The sequence below is a fragment of the Anser anser genome (assembly GCF_964211835.1).
Source record: "Anser anser genome assembly, chromosome: 1".
NCBI classification, from domain to species: Eukaryota; Metazoa; Chordata; class Aves; order Anseriformes; family Anatidae; genus Anser; species Anser anser.
The window spans coordinates 191,161,057-191,178,035 of record NC_139720.1 but is presented as its reverse complement, the minus strand read 5'-3'; the positions used below and the strand labels follow the sequence as shown (position 1 = coordinate 191,178,035).

Genomic DNA, 16,979 nt, shown 5'->3' with positions numbered 1-16,979 from the left:
TCAGAGTTGAAAATACCTATTGTGACTCCCTGTCAATTATGTGAAAAACAAAGCTGGATTGATGGTACTCATATGTATTTATTATATTCTTAACCATATCATTACAACTGAAGGCTGACGAGAGGAAGTGTAGTTTCTAACTCTAGCTGTCTGTATCGTGGTTTTGTATGCTCACTTATAGCTAGTGAGAGGAAATGACCAGCACCGACACATACATTGTGACACCAGATCTTTACAAAAATGTGATTTTTTTCCCATGAAATTATGAAGAGCAAATGTGAAATAAATTGTTTGCATATGTAATTTTTGTACATCTGGTTAGATCTGTGCAACAAAATGTTGTAGGTTTAAAGTGTAGCATTTCTTTTAAAGATCATTGTTTTTGACAATACATCATGCTGTAGTTTTGCCTTGGATGCTGCGTTCCATGGTAAAACAAAGAATTTGTATTTTTATTTTCCAGTTATTATCTGAAGATCAGCTCATTGTGCCCATATACCCTTCATGTCCAGCACAACTGTATTCCACAAAATGACTGGGTGGATGGGGAGAAATATATGCATGTATACCATCCTTTTGAGTAATAGACAATTTTAGAATGCATTACTGCTATTTCAGTACTGGAGTTAAAAATCTCTCTGGTGTGCAATTCCTAAACCAGAGAAAAACCTTAACACACACACACACGCAGAGCATGACTTTTCTAATATGTTTTTTATTTAAATTATTGAGAATCACTGTTGCAGTGTCACAGTGACAGATGTGTTAAGTCCAGTCAGCTTCTGAAAATGTTCATGTAGTTGCAAAATGAGAGTAAATCAGCAAACCAGTACAGTGGTTGTTCTTAAAGCTACCTTTCAGTCTCTAATGTTGTGCTGAATTTAGACTTCATGTCTGTTGCTGGTATTTTAAGTTAGTGAGTGAGTTTCTGGCTATGTGTCCTAAGCATTTCTCAAAGGCTGTGTATCTGAGTAGCTGTTTGTAACTCTTTTCATGTAAATTTTTCAGTTTGCTTTGGTTAGGTCAGATTTTTTACTAACTTTTCATTCATGCATATTACCTCAGGATTTTTGTGCTGCTCTCTGTCACTGAAACGTACGTCATTTTAAAAAGTTAGGCTTAAGGCAAGTACCATATGTGCTTCTTAGCCCTCTATTACCACTTCCCAATGAGAGTGAGAAGTGCTAACTCAAAGGGTAAGGTTTTGCTGGATTTTTAGTTTAACTCAGTTCAACTGTTTTCTATAATATTATACTGTGCTTTGTCTTCTGCATATTCATAGTTTGTGGTTGTCTTCATTGTCTTAAACCAACGTTTTGAAAATATTTTTTCACGTAGTTGATAAAAACTGAGTCATCAGTTTTTACAAAGACAAAGGCTAAGTTCCACTCTCTTAAACTGATAGTGAAGCTGCCCCAGAGCTTAGGCCTGATGTGCTCATGGAGGAGGCAGCTTATTAAACTTCTCTAGAGGTTTTTTTGCATCATGTCATACAAAAAAAATCAACTAAAATTGAAGATTTTGCATGACTGTTCTTTTGAGCAGCATGTAGCAAACCGATGTGTCTGCAAGCCCATGTTTGTGTGAATAGATAAATACATGCAGGAGTGGGTGATAAGCTATCTGGCCAAGTGGGTTTTTTGAATGTGCTGATTGCCACTTTCTTTTACAGCATAGAGATTTCTGAAGAGTGACTTTATATGGCATTTAAAAAATACTATGGATGACAAGGGAGATGTCCTAATATGGCAATACTAAGTAAAGAGCAATATTCAGTATGGCATGACTTTTGTTTTCCAGTTGCTAAGCAGTATTTTAATTTAAATGGTTATATGATGTAGCTTCCCGTTAAGTGTGGTGTAGTTGAAGAAACCAGGTAGAGTATGTGCGAAGTGAACAGACCTTTAAAACTGATGGTATGTCATGGATATTTGAATGATTTAGAACATTTGTGATTGGAACTAACCAAGCACATTAGGCTTTAAAAGTAAAAATAGGTTGTTCTTCAGTGGGAAATGGAGTTACTATTTTAACAAGAGAGAAGAATGTGGTTACTGCCGTTAATGGTTAGGATTTTGACTTCAGACACATCTGTGTCAGTTTGTCTTTCACAAATAATGCCGTGAAGATTCTGTAAACGGTTTTGATGATGCAGAGCTTTTCATCTTTAATTTTGTTTAGCTTCAGAAATTGCTTACTATGGATCCAATAAAGAGAATTACCTCAGAACAGGCTATGCAGGATCCCTATTTCTTAGAAGATCCGCTTCCCACATCCGAGTAAGTGGTCAGTTTATTAACCTATCAGTACATCCAGAGATGCTTTAGAAATGCATGCTTTCTGTCTGCTCTCTGCTATGAATGTTTGTGAATATTGAGCTGAATACTTACTGTCTAACAACCAAAGAGAGCTATAACCACTAGAACGTTGTTTAAGGTTTTTAAAATTAAGTAGAATTCTTATTAGTCTCTTGCTTTATAGAACTTTGATCCTATTAGTCACAGCACTAATCTTGTTATTCACTGACAGGTTGATTAGGCATGCTACAGATCTTTGTAGACAACTGCTAAGTGCCCTCAGGTCCACTTCTCTGCTCCAGAATGCCAAATGACACTCTCTAATTAGTTTACATTTTTCTGTCTTAGCCTTTGTTGTAAATTCAGCGGTGGTGGGGAGTCAGCTCTGTGTCTCTGTGCTGTCATCCTTAACAACTTAAACACATTTCCTCTAGACGCTCTTTTTTTGTTTAATCAGGGAGATTACAAAAGGAAGAAAATTTAGGGACAATGAATGACTTCATTTTTAATGAACAACACACACACCCCCAAGGCTAACCAGGGAGCATTATTGTGCTCCTTTTTAGCAAAGCGATACTGTGTATCATTCTCTACCATTATTTGGGGAAGAATTTACAAAACGTGGTATGTATATTTATAAGCAGTTAATTAAAAATGACATTATTCCACTAAAATCTACTGAATTATTTATAACAGCTCCTGACCTGTCTCTGTAATTTAGTGTTGTAATGCGAATGATCTGCTTTTGCAGAAACTGGTTTTAGGTCAGTGTTTGACTTTTTTCTTCATATTTAGGTTGCCATTTAATGTGGATGCACAATGAATAATGCTAACAGGTGTACAGAGACTTTATTATATTTCACAGATTAAAGGCAGAGAAATTTTAGCTTGCTCTAGCAGTAGCAAATTCACGTTCCGTTAGATACGAATTGACAGATGAAATTTCTAGATATTTTTATGCATTCTTACAGGTGATTTTGTTAATAGTCAGTGGAGTTCACAGGACTATTTTGAGTTAGTTCTGAGGCAGTGAATTACGCTATAGCTCAAGACAGCACTTTGTGCCCTTGCAGATACCTCATGCTACCTCAGTGGTGTGCTTTTCCAGTCACCAGTTACCAGAAACAGTGAAAACTCTTCAGAATTTAGATGAGTTTATCAAAGGTGATGTAAAATTTTAAACGTACGTGAGCAGGTTTACTAAGTTTAGTATTACGATGGGAGTAAGACAGGGAAAACTTTTCCGTTAGTTACAGGTATTAGTCTCTGACTCAGGCAACTTGAAACTAGCATGGGTGGAGTATGAATCTTAATAGGTCTAACCTCTCTGTTCTAATACAGTGATAAATAGACTTTTTTGGGGGGCAGTGTTTTTGCAGGTTGTCAAATCCCTTACCCAAAACGAGAATTTTTAACAGAAGAAGAACCAGATGATAAAGGAGATAAAGTAAGTACTGGAAGAACGGTATCATCGTGCTTCACTGGCTTTCACACTATTTCCTGTTTTCATGTCTTTTCATGTACTCCTTTTGAGTTGAAATTTTTCTTTGTGTTTAAACAATTGAGAAGAACCAGCAGCAGCAGCAGGGCAATAACCATACTAACGGAACTGGTCATCCAGGAAACCAAGACAACAGTCACACACAGGGACCCCCACTGAAAAAAGTGAGAGTTGTTCCTCCTACCACTACCTCAGGTGGACTTATTATGACCTCAGACTATCAGGTATTTGTTCTTTTTTCTTATATCCTGTGCTTGATTCTCATGTTTGCAACAGAATTCTTTAAGCTAAAAAAATAATCCTGTAAATGGTATTTTTTGCAACCTCCAGATTACTGCAACTGCATTTAGTTGACGGCCTGCTTGTCAATCGATACGCCATTGCTTTTTAAGTTAGCAGTCAGGAAATTAGGATCAGAGATTATTACAGCTACTGAGAACTGCCTTCATATTAGACAGTGCTGATTATGGTCCAGGAACCTGTTGTGCTGCTTTCTTTGACCTAAAAATACCGTTTCTGATTTGAACAGCCCTGCAGTGGTAGGCAGCAAAGGATATTACAATAAACAAGCTGTGAAGCAAGAGTCTGAACAAGAGCCTTAGGTGGGCAAATGGATGGGAAAAGAGAGTTTTGGATGACAGAGCTGATGTAACTGAAGACCAAGCAAGGTTCCAGGTTGAGTAAGCCAAGTGTTACAAATTTGAGGAGACGGGGAGGTGGTGGTAATCAGTGAGTGAAGAAGAGGAGGAGTATAGAGGAGAGGAGAGGAGAGGAGAGGAGAGGAGAGGAGAGGAGAGGAGAGGAGAGGAGAGGAGAGGAGAGGAGAGGAGAGGAGAGGAGAGGAGAGGAGAGGAGAGGAGAGGAGAGGAGAGGAGAGGAGAGGAGAGAAAAGGAGAGAAAAGGAGAGAAAAGGAGAGAAAAGGAGAGAAAAGGAGAGAAAAGGAGAGAAAAGGAGAGAAAAGGAGAGAAAAGGAGAGAAAGAAAAGAAAACTTTGTCATAGCCTTCCTGCATTTGAGCTTGTGGTCAAACATTAGCAAATCAGAAGAGTCCAGAGTAGAATAATATCTGAGTCATCCCAGGGAATGATACCTGAATTTATGGGATTGGATTCAATTGTTCTTGGAGACTAAGAAAAGGGAAAAAAGAGAGAAAGACAGAGCCTTTAGTTAATGCAGTCTGGGGAATTACAAAAGAGGAGCGAGGAAGATGTTTTTGAATAATGTACGTAGGAGCAGTCAGTGAGATGGCAGATCTTGGAAGCCTGGGGAGTAAAAGACTTCAAGAGGAGGCATATTTGTGGAAGTGTTAGCAGGCAGGGATTATTCAGTACTGATTCACGTAGCATGCATGGTGTAGAACGCCAATTGAAAGAGAGTCTTGGATGGAATTGAAAGATGGGAAAGTAGAAAATTACTGGCAGTGTTCTCAGTTAAAGATGAGAAAAGCTGGTTAATTTTTTTTTTTAGGAGAGAAGAATAACAGTTTGGAACCCACCTAGCTGTGCTTACACACCACAGCAAAACTTAGGGAGAGTTAAAGAACACTTAATAAAATTGTTGTAGTCAACTCTCTTTTCACAGTTTGATAGGCTGTTCTCCGTAAATACCAGTGGGTATTGGAATCTCATAGTTCAGACTTTGTTCTTGAGAGAGTACCAGATCTTCTCAAAGGCTGCCTGGGGCCATTACCCTAGCTTAAAGAAATGTATCTACTTCCAGCATTGTGCAAAACTTACAAGTACCTAGAAATGCGAAACAGGGTCATTCTCAGGAGCTTTATTGTGAGACCCTTTCTATGGTCCCTTCGTGTCTTCCTTTGCACATTTTACCCCAAGACACCAATAGCTTATCAGTTTTCACGTTCTCCTTGAATGATGTAGATGTTGAGAACTGTTTGAAACTGGGATCAGCCTGTTGTGCAGCAGTGTTGGGTGCTTCTAAATGTAAACATAGAATGTCTTTTAGCTGGATTTACGCATCACAGAACACTCCCTTACAGGAGATTCATCTTTCAATTCGTCAAGCTGCAAAGTCCATCACTGGTCTGTCTGTCTCTGCTACTTCTCAGCACTTATTTTTAAGTCAGCATATGCAGCGGTAACCCTCTTAATCTTCCTGTCTTGTTGAGTCAAGCATCTGGGGAGTTTGATGCAGAGGTTGCATGCATTGTGTCAGGGAGCCCCATTTTCTGGCCCTATTTACACATTCTTCACCTCATTTGGCTGCTGTAGCTTGGCAGTTTGAACAAACTTAGGCTTCCACTTTTGTGAGCAAGAGCTGAGGTTTGCTGGTTGAGAAGTCAGAAGACTTGAATTGCCTTGGCAGGAATTAAAGTTGTTTTGTTTTGAGTTCATGCTCATCCAAACTTCTGTAGTCTCTGATAGCCATCCCAGATGGGGTCAGCCATCGAACAAACATAATTTCAGAATACTTTTGCCTTGAGGTAGTGATAACTGCTATTTCTTATCTCAGGAACTCTTACTAGTAACTTGACTGCTTCTGACTAATTGTTTTTCCTGTTTCTTTAGGAGGTAGAAATAGCATTTATCTTTTTATAGCATGGCTGTTTAAAAAATAAATAAACAAATCTGTGTTCCTCCTCCTCCCACCCCTCCTTTTGCATGAAGGAAATCTTACATGAGGGAAATGGGTGGGTTTTGCTTTGATCAAGGCATCTGAAAAATACAGCAAGCAAACTGAACTTGCTGTCATTGGAACAAAAGCAGTTAAAAGCTGCCTATTAGTGGTTTCGGGTCTCCCTGAAAAAATTCCTCAAATTTTCTGCTTCTGATCCTGCAATTTGAGGGGACAGCAAACAAACATTACAATACAGCCCTCTGTTTTAATCAAACACCTGTTCCTTTGTTCTTCATTTAATTTGCTCAAATTCCCCATGCTTGTGAAGAAGGATTGCCATCTCCTGGGCAAGACACACTAAGGCAGTTTCTCCATCCACTCAGAAGTCCCCTGCAGGGCAAATTGACCTTGTACTTTCTTCTGCTATACATAAAAATAGTAGGCATATAGCATACAGGCTTCATTGCCTTCTCCTTTAACTTCGCAACGTGTCACTTCTGAGGCTGATGTGACTAAATGAACTGGAGCAATCCTCTACTCTGAGGTTTTGCTCGTGATAGCCCTCTGGGCACTGAATGGTATATAAAGAGTAGTGGATATTCACGTCTCGTCTTAAACAAAAGCCATCTGTTGCACTAAGTTTCACGAAAGTATGTGACTTCTTTAATTAGTCCACATCTTATAAAATCTGTTGTAGAGATGCAGAAATTGTTTACACCTCACACGAATGGTCCCATTTTAAATACTTGTGATCTTTTCCAGTTTCCTATGTACCAGAGTCACACTTGAGCAAAAAGACAATTGAGGAGTGACAGTCCATCTTGAAAGAGCGAAGGCAGATGTCACACAAGTTTAGTCACTGTGTTAATGGTGAAGCACAGCGGTGCTGATTTGTTCCTGCTGGCAATAAGTGCTGGTCTAGCCATTTCTTCCTCTTTACACTCCGCACCCCGAGAGAATTAGCTCAGTCCTGTGAGCATATGTTCTCAAGTAGAGTTTGGCTTTTGATTTTAGTTTCTGTTCTAAATGCTGAATGGCAGGAAAAAAAACAAACAACCACAACAGCAAAACAAAAACAAAGAGCTGTTATTTTATGTTCCAGTTTATGAAATTGTTAAAGTTATTTTAATATTTTACTTTTTCAGGAAGTTGTTCAACCTTCGTTTAGTATAGACATGTCTTGGTAGCTACACTCTAGTCCTGGAATATTCACTGTGGAGACGTTTCCCAGTCAGAGCTGCTTTTGCTAACAATCCTCCTTCATCTTGTGATATCAAGACTTCAGAAGTTGCACAGCAGTTTCAAAAAGCTGCAGTTTTTGTGTGTGTAAACATTAATATTAATGTGAAACAGCACAGTAATTGAATGAAGTTGCGTAATATGTTAAATGCGACTAAGTGGTCATATGCTGGCACTGAAAATCCCACATGCAGTCCTTTTCCTTTACATTTCATGTGTAAATAACTAACTTCTAGGTTAAAATTGAATTAGTTGCTGGCTTGCTTAGAGCTTCTTGCAATGACGAATGCCCCCCTTGATAAATATTCATAGAAATACTAGTTGAAAGGGGCCTCTGGAGACCGTCTAGTCCAATCCCTGACTTGAAGCAGAACTGTTGATAATGCTAAATCAGGTCAGCCGTGGCTTTATTTGAGTGTTGAAAACTTCCACAGACACAGGCTATGCAGCCTGTCTGGACAAGGTTGTGTAGTACTGTGCTGGCCTCCTAGTGAATGTGTTTTCCCCAGTGTCCAACCTGAAGCTCCCAAGCCCCAATCTCTGGCCGTTTGCCTGTGAAATACCTTGTTCCATTGAGAAGAGGTTGGCTGTCATCTTTAATTCTCCTTCAAGTAGTTGTAAGGCTGCTAGATAGCACCTCAGCCTAAACAATTACAGCTTTCTCAGCCTTTAACCTCACGTCAGACGAAAGGGGTGGTAAGCATATCCTTTGTATCCAAAAATCTGAATAATGCTGAGTGGCTCATCAGTAATAAGATCTATGGGTCTGAGCTTCAGCCCCAAAATATCTTCTTGGCTGGGGAAGGGAGCAAGTGGAGAAGACCACTGACGTGACAGGCAGTAGGTTTTTGTATCGTGCAGGTGTACCGTAGCTATCTGGAGGGCTGAGTGGAGGTTTGAACTATGATGGTTTCAGATTCCCCGGAGGTAATTAAGGGTGGATTACTAAATGGTGGTGACTGTTACTTCCTAATCTGGTGTTTCTGATGCCCACATCTGCCCATGCTGTAATCAGGGTAAGTGAAAAGACTCCTGGGATCCTAGGTGCTTCGGGACTGTGCGTATTTAGTACCTCTTGAAGAAATAAGCCGGTAGGCCAAGCTGTCCTGCAGCATACCTGTTACGAAGGATTACCTTTCCTCTGCTTTTACCCCTTTGCAGCGTTCCAACCCCCATGCTGCCTACCCCAACCCCGGACCAAGCACATCACAGCCACAGAGCAGCATGGGATACTCAACTACCTCCCAGCAGCCTCCACAGTACTCGCACCAGACACATCGGTACTGAGCTGCGTCCGAACAATGTCAATGCACTGCTGCTAACGCTGCAGGCCTGGCTGCGCGGCTGCCTGCCTGGAACCCGGCTGGGGCCACCGGAATGTACTGTACAACCACACCTTCAACGCGCCTGATCGCCACGTTCCCCCACCTTTCACAGAGCGGAGTAGTGGCTCCCAAATTGTACCTGTTTTGGGGTTAGACTTGAAAAGAAAGTGCTAGCACAGTTTGTGTTGTGGATATGCTACTTCCATAGTTTACTTGACATGGTTCAGACTGACCGATGCATTTTTTTTCAGTGACAGTCTGTAGCAGTTGAAACTGTGAAATGTGCTAGGGGCAAGCATTTTTGTTGTCGTATGTGGTGAATTCTCTTGATGTAACAACTTTCTCTGACCAATAGTACACAACATCTTCGGACTGGTACTTGAAGCATACAGTATGTGTTAACATGGCAAAAAAAAGCAAAATATCCGTGACTCCAACTGAGACGATTTTGATATACATTTATTTTTAGTGACTTTTGTGGGTTGGTTCATTTTCACATAGATCAATGTTTTACGACCAACACAATTGCTACAATGAGATTTTTTTAAGAACATGAAAACGTTTGCATTTTTTCCAGAGATTTCAAATGTCCCAAAGATTAATTTCCGACATAAGTTTTTGCTTTTGTTTTTAAATCTATGACTTGACTGGTATTAAAGCTGCTATTTGATAGTAAAATAAGTATGTTGTCATTGATATAAACATGTTTGGTTCAGCAAACAAGCAAAAATGATTGTCATAGACAGTGTTTTATTTTTTTCCTGTTGGTGTTAATGATTTGTGAGCATGCTTTGGGATTAAAAAAGCATGAGTGATATTTCCTAAAAAGGTGCGGCATCCATTCAGATATTTCGTCATGATTTTTTGAGAACCAGCTTGGTGTAGTGAATTTTAACTTTCATTCAGTTAATTATTTTTTTTTAAACGTTCGCACGTTGTTTAGGGGTGCCATTCTTACAGCAGAGGATCAAGGTGTTAGGAGAGCCTTAGAATTTATGAGGAAAAACTTACATACAATGTACTGTATCAAACTATTTTACATGAATGACGCAAGTATTCTGAATAAAAAAAAATCAAACATTGTTAAAACAAGGTGTTATGTAATAAATTTATTTTTCATAAATCTGCATATGAGCTTTGCCTGTATTCCTTTTTATCGACAGCGCCTCGCTCCCCATCATACATATATATTGGGTTGTGTTTTGAGAAACAATATTTAACAAGAATTTTTATTGCAAGTGGGCAGGCTTCCATTAACTCTACTAAGAAGCATTTTTTAAATAGAAAAAAAATATGCTATTGTAAAACATCATTATATTATGTTGTGTACATCTAGTTGATCAGATGGAAATACACTGGGCATGGGTTTATCTCTAGGTACGTTTTATAGATGAGCTCATTTTCATCTACAAAATCTAGAGACTTTCTTGCTTAAGTGTTTTTTCTAAGGTTTCTGTAACTCATTCTTATCTCGGTGTCTAACACCGCACTGTGATTTTATTGCATCAATATCTTCTGCAATATATGCAGGATTTTGTTCTGCAAGTGTTTCATGTGGGGTGAATATAAAGTAGTACGATCCATTAAAGTGCACCGAGGTGCTGGTGAGGTGGGGGCAAAAGAACAAACAAATGCAAACCAAGGATACGTTTCAAGTGAAGAGGTGTAGATGAAATTAACTGAAGGCCAAGGGGTTTCAATAGTCAGGAGACTCGAAACTAAAGAAAAATAGAGTGCAAAGTAGCCTGCTTAAAAAGGGGGAATATAGCTTTAGTGATGGTGTGGTATTCTGTTCATAATGGCCTTAGGATAGTCAAATCTGACTTTCCCAAGCTGCAGAAATAAATACAGAGGTGGGGAGTGCCTTACGCTTCTTTTTGGGTTTTGTTCCCCCCTTACTGTCCCCAAACAAAAGCCTTTTTTCCTCCTTCCCAGAATTTTCATGTAGACTTTGAACTTGCATGTTTGGTCTCTGGACTGTTACCAGATACTGAAGTGGTAACAAGAGTAACGTTTGTACAATTTTTGCTTTTATTAAAGTCCTGTTGGCCTATTTTTTTTTTCTTTCTTATTTCTGCATATTCATATTAATGCATGAGAGTTAATATTATTCATGCAAATCTTACTTGATACCAGTATACTGTGATACCTCTCGTGCTTTGTTTAAAAATAGCAGGTGAACTTTAATTTCATTTTTCTGAAGGGAAATGCTGCCAACTGACATAAAGAACCCTTGGCATTTGTTTGCACTTGAATTTAATTTTCCTATTAAAAAGGTGTTTGAGATGAAGATGCAGCGTATCAACTGATCCTAGTAAAACCAGATTATTCCGTGCATTTAGTTCTAAATAGCCTGCTACTCCATTTGCAGTTGCTTCATTCATTTTACTCCGTTTTAGTGGACGTTGTAGATTGCTTCATCAAGCTGCAGCCCTACAGGGAAATCAGGTCTTTATATCTGACCTGTTCTCGTGCCTGAGCCAGCTGGTCATTCTGCAGGATGGACGTGATGTTTCTCTAGAGTTGTGTAAAGAAAAGGTTTTCAATACTTGGTGCAGCCTCTGATACCTTGAAGACGGGGTGTATTCCTACTGCTGCTAAGGCTGATCTTGTCGTGGTCATGGTGGTTGTATTTGATCATTTGCATCAGATACGTTTCTTATCACCGTCTTTAGGAACACTAAAGGCAAGGCTCTACATTATTTTCCCAAGCTATTTAAAAACCAAACAAAACCCGAATCCTCCCGTCCCTTTTATGCTTTGCTTTTTATATGGGGGCTATGGGAAGGTGAGGAAGAAGAATGCGCCTTTGAGAACATTTTAGTGGAAAAGTTGTGAACTCGTGTGAGGGAGCTAGCAGCGAGGCACGGGTCTTTCCTCGCGCAGCTGAGCATTTGTTGCTAGGTTCAAGAACTTCTCATTTTTTTCCTCAACAATTCTCTTGGCCGATCTGAGCGTATTTCAGATACCTGCAGTCGAGGAGCTGGTCCGTGCTTTGATTAAAGGCCAAATTACTTTCTAGGGTAGGCTTATTCTGAGAGGGGGATACAGGCTTGATTTGATGATTAGGATAAACATGCTCTTGCACTTTCACCTTGGCACTCGAAGCAAGCCTAGCTTTTTGTTACAGTAGAGGTCACGGCAGTCTGTATTTATTGTACCTCTGAAGGACCCACCTGCTTTAATACAAAATAGAAAATATCCTTTGCAATGACCCCTTTTCAAGCAGGTTTCAGTGCTAATGGAGGTGGGAGGAGCGGCTGAGGAAGGGAGTGAGAGACCCTTTGCCCTTTTCTCTGTGTGTGTATGAGTAGAAAAGCACCCGACACACTCACTGAATGGCCTGGGGCAGCGCCCTGCCGGGTGCCAGGCTGACATTCAGGTTATATTTTCTTTCAGTTTGCGTTTCCCTTCGTTGTGAAGCCCGTGGCTGAGTTGAGCCTGCTGCGGGTTTGGGGTGATTTGTGTGGAAACAGCAAGTTTCTCCCATGACTGGGGCAGCAGGCCCGGGCAGGAGTGGAGCGAGCAAACCCCTCTTGTCTCTCCTTTTTTCTTTTGGTGCGTAGTGCTTCATTTAATGCTCCAGAAGGACAAGAAAGAGCAAGTTCCTTCATATTCCTTTGCTGAGGGCCGTTAGCAGCCCAAGTTTCTCATCAGCTACCTTGTCCTCGGTAGCATTGCACAAAGCTTTAAATGCAGGCTCGCCGTTCAGACGAGTTGTTGCCATTGTCAGTGTTGTTGCCATTGTAAGTTGAGCAAGTTTTCTGTGGAAGGACTGAGTAACGTGGTGCTTCCTACGTGCTGTGTTAGTCACGCCTCCGAGCAGAGCAGTCCTTCTTGCTATGTGGTGTAACCATCTCAGCGTCCTCCCCGAGGCTGAGCAGCCACAGTGCTCCAGGATGCCGCTGCCGAGACAGTTTCATAGCCGGCGCCCCTCGAGACCGAGGTAGATGAGCTCAATTCAGCGTCATTTGCTTGTCACAGCTATGAGTAAAGAACTTCCTGAAGTAAGGTGGCAGACATCCGAATGGCAGGACGTACAAACTGCGCTCCAGCAGCGTGAAGGCAGAGAGAAGGGCGCTTATCCTTCGAAAGCCAAACAGAAAAGCTGCTGCCTCTTCCACCAGGGCTCGTGGTAAGTTCTTCCCGAGGATTTAAAGTGACGTGGGTCTGGCCGTTGTCTTCAACGGTGGCAGAAGGGAGCTGTCTCCCGAGGACTGCCTGGGGTCCTGCCGTGACCAGGTGTGTTTCCTCGGCCCTCACGCTGAGTTTAATTGGCCTTTCGTATTTCTGGCCCTACCTGCGTGGGCTGCACACCCCTGAGCCAGGTGCAGTGCACTCATTTAGGCAGCACGGCGCATCTTGGGGCACAACCCCACGCCTCCAGGAGCAGCAGGGATACGCGGGAGGGGACGTAACGCAGGGACTTGCCAACGTGAGCGCTGAGATTAGAGTCGAGTTACCACTGGGTAAGGAAGAAAAGAGAACAAATACTCGTGCTTCCCACTTGTTTCAGCCACGTGCTCCTCTGGGTCCCGGCCATGATGCTGAGGCACCCAGCAAGCCCTGGAGAAAGGCCCCTCGGGGATAACTTCTCATGTGGGTGCTGGCAGCATCGCTGTGCCGTCTGTGGATGGAGGTGTTGATGCTGCAGCCTGGGAACCTGGAAATCCCTTCGTAAGCTCCTCCTGTACGTTCTGCCACCTGCACCAAAGCAGGTACATAGGGTTGTCCGTGCATTACATTTGCATGCTGGACAAAACCGTCTGTTTTTAAATACCTGCAAGTTTGAATACTGCCTCTGGGGCTCAGCTGGGAGAGCCGGTGACATTTGTCGAAGAGCAGCCCGCGCCTCCCGAGTCTCGGGCGGACGGATGCGGGGCCACGTCCGCAGCCTGGGGCCGATAAGCAGCTGCTCGGTCAGATCTCATCAAACCTTCGCTCCACGGTGCTGTCCTGGCAATCGTGTGCTTCTCCGGATCCAGATGTTAGCAGATGTGAGATCGAGATCCCCCAAATAAACAGTCACCGCCCCCCACTCCCGTGGGGTTTGAACTCAGACAGGGTGATGCAATAGGAAAAAAATATATATCCACAAAAACTAAACAAAACAAACAAAAAACCTACCAAGACTCATCAAAACAGAAGGGAAGGAAATATGTTGAAATGATGTTGACTGTGAAAATACCAAAGGTGAAGCCGTGGTAAGGGAAGCTAATAGGAAAACAAGAACAAGAAGTAAGCTAGAGAAAAAGGCAATCCATGGCTCTGGAGATGCTCTGGAGCCAAACCCGTCCCTGCTGTAAAATGTGGTGTTGCCGGAGGCTGTCCTCTCGCCATCGCTTGGGCTGGGTTAGGTTTTGGGGCACAGGGGTGCAAGTGCTGCCGTGGCTCTGCCCCCACAGGTGAGGATGCTGCACGGGTCGGGGCTGAGCATCCCCGTGCCAGGGGTTGCGCACGCAGCCGAGTCCCCTGCGCATCCCCAGATGGCATCACCGCTTCCCGGTGCTTGTTCTGAGGCTGATATTTGGGAATAAAAATCCAGCCTGCGGGGCTTGGCACCCGGACTGGCCACCGAGGTGTAACTCGGGGTGTTGTTTTGGCTGGCGCAGAGCTGCACAGCTTTCTCCCTTCCTGAGCAGCCAGCAGTGCCCCCCTGCTCCCTCCTGGGATCCCCTGGGCTTTTCGGGCCGTCCCCTCTTCAGTGCCCCAGAGATGGGGCATCGCGGATGGTCTGGGGGTAAAGGCAAGAAGCAGCCACTCTGCAGTTTGCTGCCCTGTTTGCTTTCCAGGAAAGGAAAGTATTTCTGCACGGCAGGGCGCGGGGAAAGGCTCCCATCCCCATCAGGGGGGTGGGGTGGGGACGGGGGTTTCTCCGTGACAGGGGTGCTCTGCTCGGGGTCCCCCTTTGTCACCCTGCCATCTCCTGTGGGGTGTTTACAAGGGCGTGCGTGTCCCCAGGAGCCACCAGCCCCTAACGGAGCTGGGACGGGCTGGTGTGTGTCAGGACAAGAAGGTGCCCTGCTGGAGACATGGCGCATCCCACAGCAAGGACAAGGCACGCTGCTGGTGGTGGCACCTCTCATCCCGCGCCGTCTGCTACAGGTCAGTGCTCATGCTGCTGCTGCAGGCCTGGGTTTGCTTCCTGAAACAGCAAAATAGAAAAACTCTTCTATTAACCTCACCATCTTGCTTTGCACGTCCCCCTCACTTCCCCGTTAAAGCCCCTGTGCCATTAAAGAGCCCGATGTGAACGAATGTGCCTCAAAACCCATCCCAAGCTCCTGCGGCTCGAGCCTCACACCGGGGATGTTATTTCTAATGAATATTTTAGCCATCCTTCGGAGACGGCTGCTGCGCTCCCGTTGCCTGCCTTCTCCCTGGAAGAAGCCCCATTAGCTACTTTGGGTATTCAGGCGCTTGATATATGGTGTCTGCTGTATGGAAAAATGCCTCGGGGTGAAATGTGTTTAATAGAGAAGGGCTAACGCGTTAGTGATTTATCTCATTTTGGTAAGTTCATGCCTGTAATTCAATAACCCCATGAGCTACACTTAACTGCATTCAATAAAGATGATCTAAAGGAGATGTTCATGCAGGTGAAGGATTCAAGAACTGGAGGAAAGGATATTATAAATAAATGGGCTCGAGGTAAACAAGGAGCTCAGGCAGAACCCTCCCCTGTGATAGATGCCCTGAGTATCATTAAAGCAGTACAAATGGCTCCGTGAGATGCCGTTCTCCTCCTGGAAGGAAAAAGCTGTGCGAGAGACTTTCATTAAAGGGAAAATACCACGTTACGCTCTGGCTGTGACCCAAATCCTGCAGCAACACTTCGCAAGCTGTCATCTCGGGGAGCACTCCGGGGAGAGCGTGCCGTGTGATGGTGATATGAGGACGTGCCATGAGGGGTGCAGGAAGCCTCGCTGTGAGCAGCCAGAACAAAAAAGGGTGACAGCCCATGGCATTATGCTTTGGGAAGCCTTTAGACGAGCACCTGGGTGAACAAAGTGCTCATTTACAGACAATGCTGCATGCAAACTGCACAACAGCACGACAAGGAAACCCAGTACCTACACAGCTGTTCGGGGCTGTGATTGCCCAGTCTGATTGCGAACCCAAAGCAAATAGCACCGACAGCTGAGTCACCCAGTCGCAGACCCGAAGCTCTTCAAAGCCGGGTGTGAAAATATCTCGAGTGCTTGGAAGCTGCGTGGTGAGGAAAAAGGCACCGAAAGGTATCGCAGCATTGATGGTGGCAGTGCAAAGGGCTCTGCAATAAGGTGTGCCTGGAGTCTGGGGGAGAGATGCCGGCGTGGGCAGGTGCTGGTTGTTGGACTCTGTGTCAACAGGCAGATATGACAACCTGCCCTGTGACACTAGTAAGCTTTAAGGAATTACATTATGTCAAACCCCCTAAACCATCTCATGCCAGTGGACCTACTTGGCTCTTCAATTGCGTAGAGTTTGAGGAGCTACACGGGGATACTGGAGAGAGTCCAACACAGGGCCATGGAGATGGAGAAGGGGCTGGAGCATCTCTGCTGTGAGCAGAGGCTGGGAGAGCTGGGGCTGCTCGGCCTGGAGGAGAGGAGCCTTTGAAAAGCTGCAGGAAAAAGTCCTGAAAGGAAAACAATTTAAAGGCATTCACTGTGGCTTAGGAGGTCCTCCAGATCCTCAGAGACAGGCAGGATGAGCTGGGGAGGTGCTGCAGTGGGTTCATCCTGTCCTTAACCTCTTCCCATGGATATTTGGTCTCTTGGTCTGACCAAGCGTGACCCGCTCCTACATGGCACAAAGTCTCCTGGGCTCAGAGGCTGGGTGACGTGCAAAGTCCTGTGCCTGCAGCTGTGATGTCCCATGGGTGATTTCTGGGCTTTTCCCCAGAAAAAAGCCCCTCGGACCCAGCTGTCTGTCGACACTCGGCCATGGTCCCTCTCCGGCCCACAGCCCGGCCAGGATTCTCCCCGTGACTCGGCCCCCACAGCTCCCAGCTGCGTGCTGCCCTCCAGCACTGGCTGTTCCGTAGTCTTCTCCCCA

At 43.8% G+C, this 16,979-nt stretch overlaps 1 protein-coding gene across 6 annotated transcripts in view; it reads left to right on the top strand.

Moving 5' to 3' along the window:
• CDK8 (cyclin dependent kinase 8) overlaps nucleotides 1-10,066 on the top strand; it is an 81,276-nt gene extending 71,210 nt beyond the window's left edge. For 5 of the 6 annotated variants that reach the window (XM_083849771.1, XM_083849769.1, XM_083849770.1 and 2 more), the window contains 4 exons: nucleotides 2,182-2,279; nucleotides 3,666-3,744; nucleotides 3,864-4,022; nucleotides 8,776-10,066. In XM_083849771.1, coding sequence (XP_083705897.1) covers nucleotides 2,182-2,279; nucleotides 3,666-3,744; nucleotides 3,864-4,022; nucleotides 8,776-8,901 — 462 coding nt within the window. In that variant the 3' untranslated portion in view covers nucleotides 8,902-10,066. The remainder of the gene's footprint in view (nucleotides 1-2,181; nucleotides 2,280-3,665; nucleotides 3,745-3,863; nucleotides 4,023-8,775) is intronic. The other variant, XM_083849772.1, reaches the window with a different exon arrangement.
• The last annotated feature ends 6,913 nt before the right edge of the window (nucleotides 10,067-16,979 follow it).